Below are 19,571 nucleotides of genomic sequence, written 5' to 3' on the forward strand. Positions count from 1 at the left end.
TCATCACCACCCCTCCCAGTGGTCTCTCTGGGAGACCTCATCTCTCTCTCTCCTTCTTACCTCCGCCCATCTATCTTTTCATCTTATGACTGCTTCCTTTCATTGCTACTCAACGCTGAGTCTCAGACGGCTTGGCGGGAAAGATGTCAAGTGGCCTGATGCCCCTTGTTAAATGCTGACATTTCTCCACTCACAGCTAATGTGAAGGTCTCACAGTTAAAAGGGGATTTAATCTCTTTACTAATGTTACTGTGTTTTGAGCCTCCAGTGCAACAAAAGGCAGGAAAGAAGGATCAGACAATTCATCAGTAATTATATTATTAAATATATTCAGTGGATTTTCACGACAGTGCACTTGAAGATAAAGTTTTGTTGTACACTGTAACTTTGTAAGCGTTAGTTTACCATCTAAACTTTTTAATCAGGGAAAAGTAAACAACTCTGCCTTTTTTTCATCAGTTAAATGAAGGATAAAGAAAAAGCTTTTTACACTCCATTTTCAGTATTTAACTAACAATATGATTTATTTATATTTTTAAGTTCATTGTAACCTTTTACTGCCTTTTGTCAGTTTTGGGCTCCATAGCTGTGGGCGCATTTGTCATTTTGGATAAATGGTTTTGTTTTTTCATATATTTTTTTTAATCCTTTGCCAAAGCTCGAAAATCTCTAACATCCCGTCGTAGCTGAGGTTTGGAGCTAACAAAATGGAAAACATCAAATTTGAACCAAGTCTGCACTGAGCGAACACTTTTGGAAAAAACTTCGAACACTTGTGCTCTGAAGTGGCAGGTTTTGCGTTATGCTGTGTAACACCATTTCCCATTGAGCCATTCATTAGCTTACTGAGCGCGCTCTGCAGCAGGCCTAATGCAAACACAGTCGGTACGTGTGTGTGTGCTGAAACCAAAAGGATTTGGAGGGAAGAAATGACTCAAATATAGTAGTGAGGTTCAGCCCTGTGCCAACTCGTGTTTGTGTACTCTTTTCTTCAAAGCAGCCTGGTACTTGTGGTCACTTTGAAAGGCATGAATAACACTGACCAAACCAAACTGACCGCGGTTCATTCTGTCCTGGCCGAAAGGGCGAGTCCCAAATGCTAGGAATTAACGCTCTGCCCATTTTGTTTTTCTTTTCTCTGAACATCTGCAACTTTAGGAGGTTTTGTCTGGAGAGATAATGGTGAGAGGAGTGAGAGAGGATGAGGAGGTGAAAGAACAGAGAGGGAGTGAGTTGAGGAGGAGTGACAGAAAAGAGGGAATGAAGGGGAACTGAGTGCCCTTGAAACCATATAAACCCAGCAGAAATGAAAAATGACATTCCTGGGAGACAGAAGTGGTGGAACAGAGCGAGGACTGTCATCAGAGACAGAAGTCTGGGATGACAGATGGACTGCAGGGAGGACGGGCGTAGATGGATGGAGAGTGGACAGAAAATAAGAGGAGCAAGTGTGTGCGTACACACAGCTGCAGAGCGTGGACTCAGACCTCATCATCTCCGGTGGAACCACCGAATAAACAGGACAAAGTTATTTTCAAATCCTCCATCTCTGTCTCACACAGAGACACAAACTGGGACAGTGATTAAGAAGTTAGACAGGACAAACACTCAGAGAGTGAGAGAGAGAAAACACCAAGGAGGAGAAAGAGACGTTTGTAAGTTCAGATCATTAAAATGACTTTTAACCACCACCTCCCGTGTGTACCTCCTCACGGTCCACAGCAGTGAAGATCCAGTCGGGCGTGTCCTTATCTCTCACAGGATAATTACCAAGAAATGTCCGGTCACTGCCTTTGAGTCCGTGGTTTGTCGTCAGGCACGTGTGTATGACGGCACGCACATGCACACACAAGAGAAAGGAGACAAAATTACACCCATTTACCTCATTTCAACACATACAAAACTTATAAACGCATGCACATGTTCACCCAGACCCCACTGTAAGCAAGTGCACACTGTGTACAAATGAATTAAAATAAATAAATAAAAGTCTCACAGGCAGTGATGCATGCACACAAAGGTTCACTGTACGATTACAAAACACATCATGCTGAAAACAGTTAACACAATTTCTAAAATTCAATCAATTTCTTACAGCACACAGTTTCACACACAAACACAGCAGCTTTCAGGTATGATGTGCACAAATCCATAAAAAACAAAACAAAACATAAACCAAAGACCAGAGACAGTTTTACTGCAAGCATATTTTTAATACAAAAACAGAACAAAAAAAATGTTTATAATTTTAGTTTTTTGTTTTAACTTTTACACAATTGACTCCTAGTAACACCCGCCCCTCCCTCCCTCCCTGCATGTTCTCATCATCACACTGAGAGTAGCACAGCATCAAAAGGTGGCGGACTCGTCTCCTTCGCCCCGAATCCCCCATCAGAGACAATAAATAAATAAAAATCACCTTAAGATGTTTTCTTTCTTACTGTAATTTAATTCGTTTTAATAAACTTCATCTCTTACACTGAGATAACACAGAGACAACTCGGCCCCGTCAATGACGGGACATTTGAAAAAAAGCCTAGAAGAAGAGACGCTGGGGAGGGACATGAGGGAGGAAACCCCGCTCTCATTGGTCCGCTCTGCCCAGGACTCCTGTCATTCATATTTGTAGTTCTCTCTACACATGAAGGGCAAACCCCTTTGGTCATGTTCTGGGAATTATAGTCATTAGCAAAAAAGAAGAAAATGAACAAACAAGGCTGCCACTAGAATCAGCGACCTAGTGAATAATGTAAATGTTACAATGAAGTAGAAACACACTTTACACACACACATAATGTCAAAGAGCAGAGTGGACATTTCCTTGGTACAAAAAATCACAATTTCTTTTAACCATAATACTAAATCACTCTCTGCCAATGGTGATATGACATGAAACTGAAAAATAAATAGATTTTTCTTTCAAGCTAGAAAACAAAAGTACAACTGGATTATAAATTAACCGGAAAACAACGAGAAGAAAAATGACATTCGCAAATTAAAATTTTGCATACAGTGACTCAAGTCAATGACCTCTATTATATCCTTAAACAGACACTCACAATACACACCACTTTGTGTGTGTGTGTGTGCTGCTGGGTTGCTAAGGGCAACGCAGTGTAGACATTAAGGTGGAACTGCAGAGGAAGAGACAATTAGTGCATGCTGGTTGTCAAACTCCGTGAACACGGGCATTAACATCGGGTTAGGTTACACATGTCGTATATTGTCAGTAATGTGCTGTTAGTTGAGTGTGTCACCATAAAAACAGTCCTTTCTCTTGCCAGTTTGTGATTTTTGTGTGTCAGATTGTTACGCCGGCATGTGACAGAACCACACCGCCCTTTGCTGAAATGCACACACGAGGCCGATCTTAACGTTCCAGCGGTCGGGAGGAGTCTGCTCTGCGGTGTTTGAGTGTGTGACTGTTTGCCCTCAGCTGCAGCAGCTGCACCACCGCCACCGTCACCACCGATCCTCTGAGTCTGAGGTTAGCCGGTGTGTGTGTGTGTGCGTGTGCATGTGTGTGTGTGTGACAGCGTTTCCCGCCTCCTGAGCTCTCCACACGCGGCGTCTGCCTCTGCAGATCTGCTGAGGTGACTCTTTTTCTCGCCAACCAGTCCAGAGGAAGCGACATGGCAGTCGTTGCATATTTTCTTTTTTAACTCATCGTTGAGGCATCTGGCCCACAAGCCAAAATAATAACCCACAATTCTTTTCTTTTTTTTCCTGAATGTCTTTTGAGCTTTTTTTGTTTTTGTAGCCGTGGTGGTGGTGGTGGTGCGTCCCACTCCCTACCCCGCCTCTGAGTTAAAATGTGTGTATTTGTGTGTCCGTGCGGTATAAAGCAGTTTAAAGACTCTCTGTGTCGCTCTGTCTGATCGGGACAGAAGTGTGTAACACAAAGTAAGGCAGCATCACGTCAAGTCAGTTGGTGTTTGGTTCCACGCTGGTGGGGAACTTTTGAAAGAAGCAGGAGACTGGAAGGCAAACTGGGGTCAAGTCTTAAAGGGGGAAGTCGGTTTCGCCCTCACAGACTCTGGCCTGGGACTGCCAGACCAGAATCTTTCTCCTCTTGTGCATGTTTTCAGGCATTTTTCTTAAAAATGGGGAAAGAGTGAGAAGGAGATTCACTCATCCATCTCCTCCTTTCCCCTGATAAATATCAGTCATAGTGCACAATTTCAATACAAGCCCTACGGATGGACGTTCAGATTGAAGAGCTGGTACACTCAAGATGGCCGACGATAGCAGTCCACCCTCTGTGAAAGGAGGTGTAACGGTTCTGCTCCAGTTTCTCTGTGGCTGGTGTTATTTCTTTGCCGACCCTGGGGTCTTAGGGCTGGGGGCCTTCTTGGAGATGGTGGGGATCTTGGAGGGTTTGGCCCCGCTGCCCGGTCGTCTCGGGGTATCTGAGGTGTCAGAGCAGACGGAGCGAGTGTCCTGGAGCTCTGATGCGTCTGAGGCATCGCTGCCGCGGCGACTGCTGGCTCTGCTGCCCGCCCGGCTGCCGGCTCGGCTGGTTGGACCGCTCGCTCCTCGCTTTGGATCTGACAGCACCAAAACGGAGGGAAGAGGAGGAAGGAAAAGGTTTAAAGGTAATGTAAGAAGGTAAAGTTGGTCGGTCAATCCACCACTTCAGTCAAGACTGAAATATCTCAAGGGCTACGGTCTAACATGAAAGTGCTCTGTAGCGTGAATACGACCGTCGGCTCACCCGTTCGTCCTGGTTTGCTGGTGTGTGTCGTTCCTCCGTTCTCTCCGGTCAGCGACCCTCTGCTCGAGTGGAAGGTCGGCCTCTTCAGTTTGGACCCCGACGCCGCCCCCTGCAGGAGCACGCAGGAAACGTCAGCTGAGGATAACTCCGCTGTGCAGCTGAGCCAATGTACATCACATTACACACACACTAACACGTTAACACTACATGAACACTCTAACTCCTAAACAAACAAACAGCACTTCACACTGACATGGACACTGGACAAAAAATAGACCTACAAACAAATATTCAACACAAAAATGAAAACTATACACAGACATTTTAACACAAATAAAAAATCCTGAATATTACTATGTGTTTGTTAAAGGTTCGTATTAGATTCATTTACTTCTTGAGAAAACTAAGAAGAGAAGAGCATTGAGCTGCAGCATTAACTATTCTCAAGTTAAAGGTTGGAAAATGTTCACAACCTTCATCAGATGCTAAAAACTAAAAATCAAACGTGAAAACCAAAGTTTTCACATGACAACAGCAAAGTAAAACTTTATACGTGCTGGTGTGTGAGCACCCGGGAGTGTGCGTTAGTGCAGTAGCGCGTTCAGTGGGGTGGGACAGGGAGGTAGGTGGGTGGTTGGGTGGGTGGGGTGAGTGTGTTACCTCGTGCCCAGGAGTGGTGTGGCTGTGACCGAGATCTGGGCAGCAGTGGCACTTGGTTGGCGTTGGAGTTTTACTGTGTGCCAGCCAGGGCTTGGCATAGTCACGCGAGTGAGTATGGGAGGACTGAAGGGAGGAAGGGAAGGGAGCAAGGAAGGAAAAAGGAAGGGTGGAGGAAGAGAGCAAAGCAGTATAGGAGAGGAGCCAATGAAGGGAGGAGGGAGGGAGGGAGTTATGGAGGGAAAGAGCGGTTTGATAGCGAGGAGGTGCAGCGCAGTGTGTTTTCATGTGAGAACGGATGATTTTTTTTTTTTTTTTTTTAATGGAGCACCCAACAATGCAGGGAGGACATTTTTGAAGCCAGGTTAGCAGGGTTGAATGACAGGAACGAGGGGAAAAGGCAAAAAGGTGAAAGAAAAAACAAAAACAAAAACAAAGAAACAAGAACAAAAAATAAAATTTCACAGTTAAGGATGTGGTGATTTTTGACAACAACAGGAAGATGACAACAACTGAACAATGTACAACATAAAGCCATAAAAACACACACATACAGTCTCTCAAACACACACACACACACTCTCACAGATATACACAGACAGTTATGCTTTCACACAGTAATCAGGTGACAAACATCAGATGACGACACTAACGAATACATGGAGTCTGGTTGACTGATAACAATGAGCTGTGAGTGTTTATCATGACAATGACTGTATTTCCATTATTACCTCAAACATAGAACAGAAGATGAGTGTGACTGTGTGTGTGTGTGTGTGTGTGTGTAGATTTATGTTTAGTTAAACATGTTTGCTATGGCTGTCAGGAAAAAAAGCAGCTTTCCCCACCGAGGGGACAAATGATAACTTTCACCTACAGAATGTTATTTACATCATGTAGGACAAACCAAACCACACTGTACCTTTCATGTGTCTGCTTTGTCTCTAATTGTTCAAATGAGGACTTTAGTAAATTTAGTAAATCAGTCGAAATCAGACTCTTACCCTGGATGATGCGGAGGCTGTCGGTGTGGCAGGGGCGGAGGGAGCAGAGGGGATGGAGGCGCCGCTGTGGGAGGCAGAGGAGGAGGAGCGGGTGGGGGAGGCGTTTCTGGAGCCTGGTTTAGAGCGTCGGCCCCGGGAGCGGAATGCGGCCAGACCTTGAGACGCTCCTTCAGGAAGGATGAACTTCTCCCTCAGCTCCAGGTTGGTTCGACCACGAGCTGAAGACAGAAACAGAGCAACAGAAGAGACTAATGAGCTGGTTTGTTTCTGTCGGCTCACAGTTTTCCTCCAGCAGGGGGCGGCAGAGGCAGCGAGCAGCGTGAGGGAGAGAGTCAGTGCTTCCTTGGCTGCAGACACTGGGGTCCGTGCATGTTTCATTTGAGAGTGCACGTGAGCGGGAGCGGAGGCTTGGAGGGGCGGGGTTTAGGGGTTCAGGGAGTTATAAGTGCACTTTGGTTGAGTCGTTTTTAAGGGGAGAGGTGAGTGAATGTGTTTGGTTTGTGTGTAAAAGTAGAAATATATAAATTAATTTGATACGCATCGAAAGTCAGCAAGTTGTCACATTTTGGAGACACACTGTCATCGCTGCAGACAAATCTATCAGCCAACCCGACAGGTCTTTGGTCTCATTTCACATATTTCCCTGTTCATGGCCAGAGAAAACATTTTCTGCTCTGGAGAAATTATTTTCTCAACCAGAGAAAGTGCTGGTAGTACCTTTAAAGGGATAGTTCAAAATTTTGGAAAACACACTTACTTGCTTTCCTGCTGAGAGTTAGATGAGAAGACTGATACCGCTCTCATGTCTGTGTGTTAAACATAAAGCTGGAGGCAGGAGATATTTAGCTTAGCTTAGCATAAAGACTAGAAACAGGTGGAAACTGCTAGCCTGGTTCCATCATTTGAGGCTCTGAAAAGAACAGAGCCAGGCTGGCTATTCCCCTGGTTTCCACACTTTATGCTAAGCTAAGCTAAGCTAAGCTAATGAGCCGCTGTCTGTAGCTTCATATTTACTGTATGGATGTGAGAGTGGTGTTAATCTTCGTCATCTGATTCTCAGCAATACAGTAAACAAGCATATTTCACAAAATGTCAAACTTTTCAGCAACGGCAAGAATCTCCAGCTTTGTGAAAAATGTCATTTCACTGAGTGACGCAGACGCTTTCATTGCGTATTTTCTTTAAAAACATCTGAGGGCGGTGGGAGCAAAAAGCACAGCCTCTCTGCTCTCGTTTTTCAACAAGCTCTCCCATTTCAGTTCATTTTCTCTTCTTGCTGCAGAGGAGCATCTCAGCTCTGCAGTGTATATACAGTATGTGTATAAATATATGTGGGGGGGGGGGGGGGGGGGGGTCATGCCTGGTTTATGATTAACAGGAGAGAGCCCAGAGATTCAGGGTTTCTCCCTTCTTCAAAAGACACTCAGCAGCATTCTCGGACAGAAAGTAGTGCAGCAGCCCCAGCAGACAACAACAAGCCTGGAGAAGCCAGCCACAACAGAGAGAGAGAGAGAGAGAGAGAGAGAGAGACATAAGAACTAGAGAAGAGACAGAGAAGGTAGACAGAGGAAACATGGAAGAGAAACAAGATGAAAACGTGAAAAAAAAAACTCAAAAAAGAAGATGACGAGGGCTGCAGCTAGCTGTAGCAGCCTAGCCTCATGGCCATCGTCCTTAGCAACCGAACAGCAAGGCCAGTCAATTAAACGGGTGCACCCTGCAATTACGTCCCCCCTCAACGCCAGCCAGCCAGGTGCACCCTGTAATTGTGTCTCCCACCAACCAGCCATCACATGTAAAGGAGCCGCGTTGGAAGCCAGCGTTATTAGAAACCCAGACTGGCCACGCCCAGGTCTTAGACACTCACTGACTCGTAGGTTACACAGATTTGGTGAAGCGTGTAGGACAGTGTTTACTTTTTTTCTGAGAGGGGTCAAACTGGGAAAATGGCTAGACTTAATAAAAAAAAAAACAAGCTATGATTATATAAGGTAAGATATTTTTTGTTTTACATTGTTTTCCTTACAATTTCTGCTGAGCATCTCCATCCATGTTCAGTTTATAGGCTCACCGGTAAAATTTGGCTGTCTGGTATTCATCATTTTAAAAAAGTACTTAAAAAATAGAATGAAATAAAATAGACAGACCAGGGGTTGGCCAAATCCTGCTTTTGTTGTGAGTGAGGAAAGCATGACGCAAACATGGGGCACACAGACAAGACTGACATCACTGCCTATACACACAAACCTGACCACGGTTATAAACTGTACACACACATATATAGACACACAGAGGAGAGCTGTGGTTAAAGATGGAGACGGACAGCTGGGCGAGTGGATGGACGAAGAGTGAAAGAGATGGAAGAATGGAGTGAGAGACAGAGAGGAAGTGTAGATACCTCGGCAGCAGAAATAGCCAGGAGTGACTGTCACTAAGAGACACAAGAGACAATGTGAAATAACTGCATGCTCATGGAGGAATGAAGAAAGTCTCACACACACACAAACAAAGATATCGCTTCATAGACTCATCCTAAACACACTCATGCACACATGGACTCTGTCTGGAGTGGAGTCTGCTTAACAAATAATAAATCTATCAAAAAATTCCTCCGTCTGTGCAACAACCATCACAAACACAACAGACACACACACACACACACAGCTGACCACCGGGGTCTGGACGAGTGTCAGTGACCCCTGAAACGTGGTTTAAAAAACAGGTCAGGATTTCAGAGCTTGCGTGAGCGCAGCAGCCATGGGGGGAGGTCAGGAGAGAGGAAGAGCAGAACAGTGGGGAGACATAACGTTAGTCATGTGATCACAGTCAGCAAGGCACAGCAACAAGGCCAAACCAACAAACCAAAACAAAAGAGAAGGAGAGAAGTGTTGGAGGAGAGACAAAGATGATGGGAAGCGAAAACAAGAGGGAAAAAAAGGAACACAGAGGAGGAAGAAAAAAGAGAAGACATCTGGACGAGAGTCCAAGAGCAACAAAAAAAAAACAAAAAGCAGAAACTGGATGGAGAAAAGAGAGGCAGTTAGGAGAGAGTGAAAGCGTAAGAGATAGAGGAGAAATCCAACCTATACGAGATGAGATGGAGCTACTGGAATCGGAGCGGAGAATCTTAAGTCCTGGATGTTGCACTGAGGAAAGAGAAAAAGGGAGGGAGGGAGGAAGAGAGGGGGGAGGAAGAGGGAGAGAACTGAGGACCATGCACCATGCAATACTACTGTTATATTTAAGAGAGAAGGAGAAAAAAAACAAAGATAGGACAGAGACCGAGGAGAGAACCGGCCGTGTATATACAGAAATAAAACGTGATGAGATAAGATGAAGAGCTCCTTCAGGACCGACAGATGATGGACTCAAGAGGGAACAGATTTTGGGAGATTTGGAGAAGAGAGATGGAGAGAGAAACACCGCTCTGAGGAGCCCAACAAAGACACCGACTGTGGACGTCACTGGAAGGAAACACTGGAGAGAAAAGTGAGACGGTGCAGCAGTTTTCCTGCATCACCTGCTGACAGACAACTTGACAAACTTGAGCTGGTTCTACCGCAGTGTTCTTCTTCACTGTGCTCCTGATCTGTGTGTTTTCAGAAACTGATGCTTTGGGGGTGTAAATACGTCAAGAGCTCAGTGCAGGATTTTGTTTTTGTAACAAGTAGCGTGACAGTATGTTTGTCTAAGAGCTAGAGCCAGGCCAATATTATGAAAACTGCTCACTACATATGCTGTTGGTCATAATTCTAATATTTAAAAAAAGAATACTGGCCACAAAATGCCTATATGTGTGTGTGTGTGCATGTGAACATAAGAAGGCGAGACAGAGGAGGAGAACAACGATATGATTACGTGTATGTTGCGGGGAATCTGTGCGTGTGCGTGAGACGTATGCATCCGTACGTGTGTGAACATCACTCACCTCTGCATGGATCGTTTTTAACCAGAAACTCGTCCAGAGCCATCCAACCGCCTCCGACTCTCACCATCACCGTGCTGCGCAAAATCCTCACCAGGCGCAGCTGCTGAGAGTCACCGAACTGAGGAGATAAAAGAGCAGAGGCAAAGGAAGGAGAGAGGAAGGGGCACAGACATGAGGGTAAGAGAGGGAGTTGATGAAGCAGAGAGAAGAGAGCGAGGGAATCAGGAAAAGATGAGGAGAAAGTCAGTGAGTAAAATAACAGATGACATTGACCGATGAGTTTCAAATGATTTGCAGCATCACACCAAGCAGCCCATGTACCCAAACTGAACGGATGATCTCTTCTACTTCATGCAACGACAGAAAAACCATGCACTGACAGAACTTAAGAGAGTTCACCCAGACGCCCAGATCTAATTATTAAGATTTACAGCAGAAACAACTGCAATTTATTTCTATATTCAGTCTTTTTAAAAGAAAATGTTTGACCGTTCAAACCGCTCAGCAAAGCTCAACTCCAAAGCGATACCAGCACAGAGGGAATTTTCAGAATCTCTCTCCAAGCAGCTTGATTTTCTCCCCAGCGTCAGTCCAAAGCACACTATATATCACCTAACCACTAATTACCACTTCAGCCATGTCACTGTCGCCTGCTTCACATTGTGCAATTTGTCACTCTCAACACCAAACAAATCACAGCAGGAACACAAGTCGGACGGTGAAACCTGCTTACACGTTGCAAAGCCACAATGGAGTGCTTCTTCTCCCGGGTTTCTCTTTATTTAAACATTCTTTAATATAAAACTACTGCAACATAAATGCTGTTTTTAATGAACTTATGACAGCGGAAAGGACGGCACTCCATTGGTGGGGAACCGTGAAGCAGATTTCACTCGTCCAATCACAGCAGCGGCAGTCACTTTACCTGGTTTCCGAGGAAGAACTACAATAAATCCAGTAGACACGGAGCAGAGGAACACAAGGAGAAAGAAACAGAGCAAGAGTGAAACAACATGTACTGAAAACTTTTCTAATGTATGAAAGGATGCCATTTACTTGTGTACAAGATCTCATCATAATCATAAACTGTAAAATGTGTGTATTTCTGTTATTTGAACTCAGAATTAGTGGTGTAAGCAAACAGGTGCAGTGGACGTGAGTGTGAGGCCGTTATGACAGATGTGTAAAAACGGTGTTTAACACTGTCAGCTGATGACGGTGAGATGGAGGAGGAGAAGACAGTGAGAGCGAAGAGAAGTGAAGCCGGACACGAAGATGAGCAAGAAGACAAACACGGGACAGACAGACAAACTGGTGCACAACCAGCATCCCCAGTGTCCTGCAGTCAGACACTGGAAATCATCACCCAGCGGATAATGATGGAGTGGGACACATAAATACCGCAGCAGTGGTAGTGATGGCCGATCCAGTAGAGGCTGTTGAAAACTGTTAGGGTTTATGGCCGCTGTAAACTGATGCACATACACACAGACTGTGGGGACAGGCACTGAAAACACTGCAGGTCTCGCAGGTTTTAAACAGGGGCAGATAATTAATGGGCATCAGGTTTAGGAAGTTCAGGGGTTTTTGTTTTGGACTTCAATATCTGCCTCAACATTATTATTACATTACTAAACATCTCATAATCTGGCATTAAGAGACTGAGGTGCATTTATAACCTACACTTCAAAAGCAAAAGAAACATTTACTTTGATTTGTTTCTATATTTGATTTCTTTAGGTTTACAGAGGTATTTGACAGCTATGATGGACCGCGGTCTCTGCTGTTATTTACTCTTCCTGGTCTTTAAAAAGGTAATGCTTAAAAAGTAAGTTTATGTTAATCGATTCTCTGTAAACCTGCTCAGCAGAGCAAAATAAATCAGGCAGAGCTCGACCTCGTCTGATTCCCAGCAGCTGAGTGTGTATCTACGCTCGCATTTACACGGTTGTGTTAATGTTTTGGTGACTGTCAGCTGACAGTCCCGGAGTGCTGTAAGATGTTAACATTAACATGATATATCAGAGTTATCATGACATGTTGTGATAAGTTATGATACAGACAGTTAAAACACACTTAAATACACCATGACGCCATGATGTGAGATGGACACATTAAAATGCTGTGAAGTTATGTTCAGAAGTGGGAGCTGTTAATTGGTGCCTGATGGAAAAGTGAAGACACAGCCAGTTAAGAATAAAATGTCTGTCAGTAAGAACTGGTTACAGTGACTCGACAGTTTATTTGTAACTTACCCGGTATTTGTTCTCTCCTATCTGCTCCACCTGGAACCTCTTGGCACATTTACACTGGGCCACCTGCCGAGTCACCTGCACAACAACAGACACACGTCAGTGAATGTGTCTTTGCATTCACATTTACTAACCATGACTGGCTGACCACTGGGCCCATCCAATCACTGACACAGCTTCTGGCAGTTGGTTTGTCAGAGAATAAACACATGGCCCCAGTATTGTACCACAGGTACGAGAGCGGAATCAATATCTATGAATCTGTCAGTAGATTTTTCGTACCTCATCTTCTATCTTGTCTGCGTCAGTGGTTGGTCTGTAAGCGTCTTTGTTGGGGTGAAGAGCAGCAACAAATTCGTAGTAGTCGATGTAACCGTCTCCATCTCTGTCAAAGATGTCTGCCACCGCCGTCATCTCCAGCTTACTTGTGGGAAACTCTGCAGGAAGATGAAAAGAATCAATGTATAATCTGCTCTATACTGTAACTATATTATGTTTTAAACTGTAAAACAAGAAACCAAAATAAACACTGAACCAACCAGATAATCACTTGTCACTTACTTGAAGCCAGGATGCCGTCGATAAACTCCTGCCGCGTGATCTTTCCGTCTTGGTCCTTGTCGATGCGTCTGAAGAAGTCCATGACACGAGACTTCTTATGGTTCATCCAGCGCATGTACTTCTTCCTCCACACGTCAAAGTCAAAGTTGGCAAACTCTTTGAGCTGAAAGTTGATAGTGTGTGTTACGTTTCACGTCAGAGTAAAAAAAAAAAAAAAAACTGTACAGATAATAACACATAGTGACAAGGTTAAATGTACAGATGTGTAATATACCTCCTCCAGCCTGTCCAGAGCATCGTTGAGTTTGCGCTGGCGGTCGAGAGCCAGCAGCCAAACTTGCTGCCACCTGGCACAGAGCTGGGTGAGTCGTGGGTTTCCTCCAGAAACCTGCATCGCTGTCTGCTGCTGCTGCTGCTGTTGCTTGCCTGTAAAGGTGACAGAGATTAAAATGTAGTAGGGTGAGTAATCTGTACATTTCTAGCACATGAGCTTATGTTATTGTTAAAAAGACAGAGATCATAATATTTGTGCATAAAAAGTTAAACACAGGTTGACGTACGGGCTCCTCTCCTCTCCGCCAGGCTGCTGGGAGCCTCAGCTGGTTTTCTCTTATACGTCTTTGTCACTTTGTCCACGTCCGGCTGCTTCCTCGTCATCTCCTCCATAAACATCTGAGAACAACAAACATGGCCAGTGATAAACATAACTGTTAAAGAATAGTACAAACACAGTTCGGTTTACGGGGCTTTAATTCCATCTAGGGCCTGAAAACATGCATTAAATACCAAAATACTATGTCTGGAAGTTTAGTGACTCACAAACAACTGATGAGTCAGTGAGTCGGTGAGGAACCCACCTGGTGTTCTGTGATGAGTGATTTGAGTTGTGGGATGTCCTGAGGAAGCGGCTCTGTGTCCCTCTGGACCAGTGTGGTCTCGGCCCACTGTAGCCATGACAACAGCTCCTCCAGCAGGTTGGCATTGTTGAGCAACTCGGCCAGAGCCGTCTCCAGCCGCTGCTCGTGCTGTTTCGCCCACGTCAGCACCTGTAGAGTGATGGTGTTGATTAACATAAGAAATTTCTATTTCTATTTAAGCTTATATCTAAGATAACTGGATCAAGAGGATTGAAACAGTCAAAAAGAAAAAAAAAAGACAACTAAAAGGTTCATTTTTACAGCTTTGATGTTCTACCTCAGCCCCGCCCTCTGACCCTCACCTCCTCGAAACGCGCCCTGATGATGGTGATCCAGTGTTTGATGGTGGTGATGGAGTCAGGGTGACACAGAGTCAGGATGGCCTCTCCCATGCCAGCAGCCTTGTTCACATCCGCCCTCTTCTCCTCCACCGTGCCCATGAAGTCACGATGTGTGTGCAGCAACGCCTGCAGAGTCTCCGCCTCTTCGGGGAGGACGCCACGGAAACGAAGCGTCTGCTCCGCTTCCGAGAGCCACTCCAGGAGCACCTGCACCGCTGTACGAAACTCCTCCGCCTGAAGGAGAAGACAGGAAGACATTTACACCAGTGCCATGTGCATCATTTGATGATGAGAGTTCATAAGGAAAGAAGGTTAGAACTTAAGCAGTGCAACTTCTTCTCTGACCTGTTTGAGGGCCTGCTGGAGGCGGGTCTGCTTGGTGACTGACAGGGCACATACTGTGTCCCAGCGGTTGCTGAGCTCCTGAAGCTGAACTTTGACCCACGCCGTGTCATCGCGACCGGTCTCCATCAGCTCCCGAGCCGAACGCTTCAGAGCCTGAACGCTGCTGGTTCTCTTACCCAGCTCTTTTTGGAAAGCCTGTGGATGTAGACAGTAGATGGCGCCATGAAGGCAGTGCACCGCAGGTATGGGTAGTGCAAGACTCAGAACCCTGTGGTTCAAAAGCTATTTAAAAATATTTAACAAGTACTGTTCTGTTTAGTGCACACACCTTATGTGAGTCCATGAGGTTGGACACCAGATCCAGGTCTCCATGGACAGGCTGATCTTCAGCTAGCTGAGGTTCCACCCGGTACAACCAATCAACAAGGGCCTGAAGAGCCTCCGCAAACTGGCCTGAGAACAGCAGGGCCTCCTCCAGCTTGTGTTGTCTGAATGGAGGGGATACGACAATAGATATTAATTATCATGTTTTTATTTGACTTATTTTATGACAATTCAGAGCTGTAATGGGTAAACTGGATAAACCAGTTTCAGTCCACATCCTTCATCCTCGTTACCTCTCCACGCTCTTGCCACAGACGGTGTCCCACTTGTCACGGACTTCCCCTACCAGGTGATCCAGTTTCTGGGTGTCCGCAGGCAGCTGAGCCTTGTCCCTCATGGCCTTCCCAGACCTCACTGTTGTGTCGTAAACAGGCTGCTTTGAGCCCAGAGCTTTCTGAAACTCCTGGATGAGCAGAAAAAGAGAGATAAGGAAACAGATTTGTAGATGGGAACACATCAAGGGAGAGAATTAGAAATACTGAACTCATGGAAACATTTATATCCCTGCACAGAACAAGCATGCATAATAATCGCCTACGGTACCTTGTGTTTGGCCAGCTGTACTTTGATCTTGTCAGGCTCGTTGGAGATCTCCAGCTCTGAGTCCAGTCTTTTCTCGGCTTCTTCCAGCCAGTCTGTCAGCTTCCTCCAGGCCTCGTGGAACTAAAGAAACAGACGAACAGAGTTTAAGTTCAATATTCTAAGACATATATGTTCACTAGCTGAAAGAAGTCAAAACAGATCCAACTCTTTACGAATACATGTAGTGAGAAGTTCACATTCTGCCCTTTTCATAATATAATGGAGGAAACTGTCTTTTAAGTTTAGGTAGTTTTGCCGAGTCTATTATTAAAAGTCACAAACCAATTTCTATTCTCCAACCAAACTAATATTAGCTGTTAACAAGCCCATCAACTGTTGTCTGCTCTTTACCTGTTTGGCTCGTTTACGAGCCTCATCGAGGTGTCGGCCGCGGTCCAGCGACCTCTGGACCAACTTGTCCCAGCGAGCCTGGACGCTGAGCAGCAGGTTTTTGATGAGAACCACATCCTGCTTCAGGCTGGCGAAGCGAAGCTGAGATCCGGCTTTCTCCAGAGCCAGGACCTGCTCTCTGTGGGTGTTCACCTCATTCACAAAGACCTGGACAGACACAGACGAGAGTGGAAAATGTGTCAGGAACAGTAAATACTAATCAGGTTAAGCTGTTTACAAGATCTCTTGAAAAGTTGCAAGTGAGTTCTTCACTGGCCAAAAACTTTATCTCAAAGGAGAAAGTAAATAATGACTATGACCATCTTTTAGTCAGCATCAAAATGTGCAAATTTGAAAAAAAAAAAAAAAGGTAGAAAATATTTATGTAATCAATCATCTGTTAAATATCAGAGTCAACCATTTCAACAATGTGTCTCATGACAAGAGTACATTTAGTTTCTACCTTGTGCTCATCAATCTGGAAGAGAACGGTGTCCAGGATGAGGCTGGGGGGCTGCGCCATGTTCAGGGTCTGCTCAGCCTGGGTCAGCCAGTTGATGGTGTCCTGCAGAGAAGTCTGGAAACCTGTTGCCAAGGAAACAGCCTCGTCCAGCTTTGCCTGTCCAACAAGGTTCAAAAAGATCAAAGTCAATAACAAACCTGAAATAAAACACTAAAAGCACAACACAGACCATATGAACGACTAAGGTTATAAACACGGAATAAAAATGTGATGTACAGTAAAAAAAAAAAAAAAAAAAAAAATAATAATAATAATTTCCATGAGTTACAATCTTACCCTACGGTCGTCCATCTTAGTGTTGAGGCTGGCCCACTTGTTCTGCAGCATGGCCAGGTTCTGCTGGGTCTGGGTGGTACCGGGTCCTGCTTCCTCTCCTCCTCGAGCCAGCAGCATGGACTCTCCTTGATCCAGCAGGCGATGGTACTGGTCTGCTCGCTGAGTCAGCTGGCCCTGAAGCTCCTGGAGACAGAGGACACACACATGTGACCTGACACACTGGCTAAAAGGTGAGTGTTGCTGTGTTTCACTGGTTAGTTTAGAACAACAGATGCTATTAAATTTTAATGGTCACCATGCGCCAAGTGTCTCTCTGTATAAACAGATGAGCATGTGAAAGCTAATACTCTGAGCACCTGCTAAAAACTACGATAGACATGACATTGCAGAATACCTGATGTCCTAACAATGAGTTCTGGTCAATGGAAAATTTATTTTTTCCAGAACATGGAAATTACATAAATGTGTTACAACAAGTTTCTCTTCTTGGGCCAAACCTGCTCCAGTGTGTATTGTGCATGACATTCTGGGCACAGAGGTGTAATGTGATTCTCAGTTACCATGTGCTGCTGTAGCTGCTCCCTGGCTGTTTCAGGGAGACCACCTGTTGGTTTGGCGGCAGACAGCTGACTCTCCGTCCTCCTCAGCCACTGGAGGAACTCCTCCAGCTCACCATGGAAACCTTCAGCCTACAGAGACACGGGGGGGGGTTATATCCAGGAAAAGTCAGAAGAGTATGAAACATTTGACCTAAAGTTTATCTGTGTTAACTTGTTATTAGTTTGTACTTGTTTCTGTTTGTCGTTAAAATGAGCGCTGGGTTGTAACTTAACAGAGCTTTGCTGAGGAGAAATCTAATGCTGGTTTCTTCACAGTACCTGCTGCAGGGCAGCCTCCAGTAGTTTCTGTCGCTCCTGCGTCTTGAGCAGCAGGCTCTCCCAGCTCTGGTTAAGCTGATCCAGCTGATCTCTCAAGTGGCTGGCTTCATCGCCAGGGGAGGACTCGAGCAGCTCGCTGCCAGCACTGTTCACGGTCTCCACCGTAGCGTGATGGGACAGCACATCGTTACGTAAAACCTGGGGCAGAGAGGAGGGAGAAAGAAGTTAATTACACTGAAGTGAATCTGAATGGTGAGATGCAACAGGCAGTGTATGCGAGTGCACAGCTGAACAGAAGATTCTGGAGGTTAAAATAACACATGAGGCCAACATTTATTGTATGTGGTCGTCCAAAGAGAAGAAAAGAAACCACATTAGGGCTACAGGAAAGGGCCGGGTTTCAAAAGCACAAACAAAGTATCGCTGGCCAAAAATGTGACAGCAAATTCGGTTTAAGAGTCCAAATCTTTTAAAGACACAGCCTCTTTTCAAACAGGTGAATCTACAATATCAAGCTGATCAAGAGGAATAAGTCACATGATAAGGAAAAAGGAGAGAAGCCTCAGGTTTCGAGTTTGTAATGAATTCAGACATACGTGGTGTTTAGCCAGCTCGATTTCGATGGCCTTGGGGTCAGAGCTGACTGGTCGCTGTGTGTCCAGGGTGGTGTGTGTGTGGCTCAGCCAGGCCTGCAGCTCAGACAGGGCATGCTGGAACTGACCCAGAGCCAGCAGGGCAGCCTCCAGCTTGTGCTGTGGTGGAAGAGAGGCAGAAGTGCTGACTTAAAAATAGGAACTTAAATATTTGGACCATAATGAAAAGCAGCTGTCAAATACATGCAATCCTACAGAATGCCAATATAGACCAACACTGTCAACTTCTCAAGGGAAACAGTGGGATAAGAGCTTGAGGTCAGTCAGAGTTTCAGTGTGTTACTCAGAGACTATTTGGCCAAACTGCTGCCAGATGCGGTTTCATTACCTGTCTCTGGGTGATTTTATCCCCCAGGTTGTCCCAGAGGTGGCGGAGCTCGGTCAGTGGCTCCTGGATCATGTCCCTGTCTGTCTGGTCTGACACTTTCTTTAACAACAGCTCCCCCTGGTGGCACAGCTTCTCCATGTCAATCTGCTGCTGGTAAACCTCCACCTTGTACTGCTGCTCGGTGTGAAAGGAGAGATGAGAGGAGGCGGCGGAGTGAGGCAAAGAAAAGGGAGAAGAGAGGTCTTTTATTAGTTCCTGACACAAATATGATCCTGTTTGTTTTTGAAAACAGAGTTATTTGACTTCCTCTAAAAGCACTAACAGCAATAACAAGGATCATAAAACATTTCTTCTATCTTATATAAAATCTGATTTTGAAAACACCTCGTGTGTAAAATATGTTCATGAGTGACTGATTTGTTCAATGCAGACTGGTGAAAAATGAAAAATGAAACTCCCATGCCAACCTTGAGCTCTTCAATCTGCTGTTTGACAGTTCCCAGGTCAGTTCCCACAGTGGACATGTCACACAGTTTGATCACTGCATTGTCCAGGTAGTCGAACATAGACTGGAACACAGGCAGAATGACTCAATTAAGCTGGCGCAAAGACAACACCATTATGTTTAACAAAACAATGGGTCAAGAAACATCTGTTTGGCATCTATGTATTTGTGGTGAACAAACCTGCAGTGCGTCCTGATACTGCACAGAGGCCGTCATGGCCTCCTCCAGTCTCTCCATCCTCTCTCTCCATGTCCGATTCAGGCCCTCCCAGGCACCATTCATCTGAGAGAAGGACAGGAGGACAGAGTTATATCAGTGGATCAACACACCAA

General features: G+C 45.2%; 1 protein-coding gene across 17 annotated transcripts in view; it reads right to left on the reverse strand.

Annotated features, from left to right (window-relative positions):
• Positions 1-2,303: 2,303 nt before the first annotated feature.
• macf1a (microtubule actin crosslinking factor 1a) overlaps positions 2,304-19,571 on the reverse strand; it is a 199,781-nt gene continuing 182,513 nt past the window's right edge. For 12 of the 17 annotated variants that reach the window (XM_041054160.1, XM_041054148.1, XM_041054146.1 and 9 more), the window contains 27 exons: positions 19,420-19,521; positions 19,201-19,302; positions 18,734-18,907; positions 18,349-18,504; positions 17,753-17,950; positions 17,435-17,563; positions 16,875-17,057; positions 16,539-16,694; positions 16,037-16,243; positions 15,647-15,766; positions 15,337-15,506; positions 15,048-15,207; positions 14,720-14,914; positions 14,336-14,608; positions 13,974-14,162; positions 13,677-13,788; positions 13,391-13,542; positions 13,117-13,279; positions 12,838-12,992; positions 12,559-12,633; positions 11,229-11,246; positions 10,304-10,421; positions 9,459-9,521; positions 6,376-6,593; positions 5,375-5,497; positions 4,715-4,823; positions 2,304-4,547 (listed from right to left, as the gene is read on the reverse strand). In XM_041054160.1, the coding sequence (XP_040910094.1) occupies positions 4,309-4,547; positions 4,715-4,823; positions 5,375-5,497; positions 6,376-6,593; positions 9,459-9,521; positions 10,304-10,421; positions 11,229-11,246; positions 12,559-12,633; positions 12,838-12,992; positions 13,117-13,279; positions 13,391-13,542; positions 13,677-13,788; positions 13,974-14,162; positions 14,336-14,608; positions 14,720-14,914; positions 15,048-15,207; positions 15,337-15,506; positions 15,647-15,766; positions 16,037-16,243; positions 16,539-16,694; positions 16,875-17,057; positions 17,435-17,563; positions 17,753-17,950; positions 18,349-18,504; positions 18,734-18,907; positions 19,201-19,302; positions 19,420-19,521 (4,059 nt within the window). In that variant the 3' untranslated portion in view covers positions 2,304-4,308. The remainder of the gene's footprint in view (positions 4,548-4,714; positions 4,824-5,374; positions 5,498-6,375; positions 6,594-9,458; positions 9,522-10,303; positions 10,422-11,228; positions 11,247-12,558; positions 12,634-12,837; positions 12,993-13,116; positions 13,280-13,390; positions 13,543-13,676; positions 13,789-13,973; positions 14,163-14,335; positions 14,609-14,719; positions 14,915-15,047; positions 15,208-15,336; positions 15,507-15,646; positions 15,767-16,036; positions 16,244-16,538; positions 16,695-16,874; positions 17,058-17,434; positions 17,564-17,752; positions 17,951-18,348; positions 18,505-18,733; positions 18,908-19,200; positions 19,303-19,419; positions 19,522-19,571) is intronic. The other 5 variants (XM_041054161.1, XM_041054150.1, XM_041054162.1 and 2 more) reach the window with 3 other exon arrangements.

Source organism: Toxotes jaculatrix, chromosome 13, assembly GCF_017976425.1.
Source record: "Toxotes jaculatrix isolate fToxJac2 chromosome 13, fToxJac2.pri, whole genome shotgun sequence".
Taxonomy (NCBI): domain Eukaryota; kingdom Metazoa; phylum Chordata; class Actinopteri; family Toxotidae; genus Toxotes; species Toxotes jaculatrix.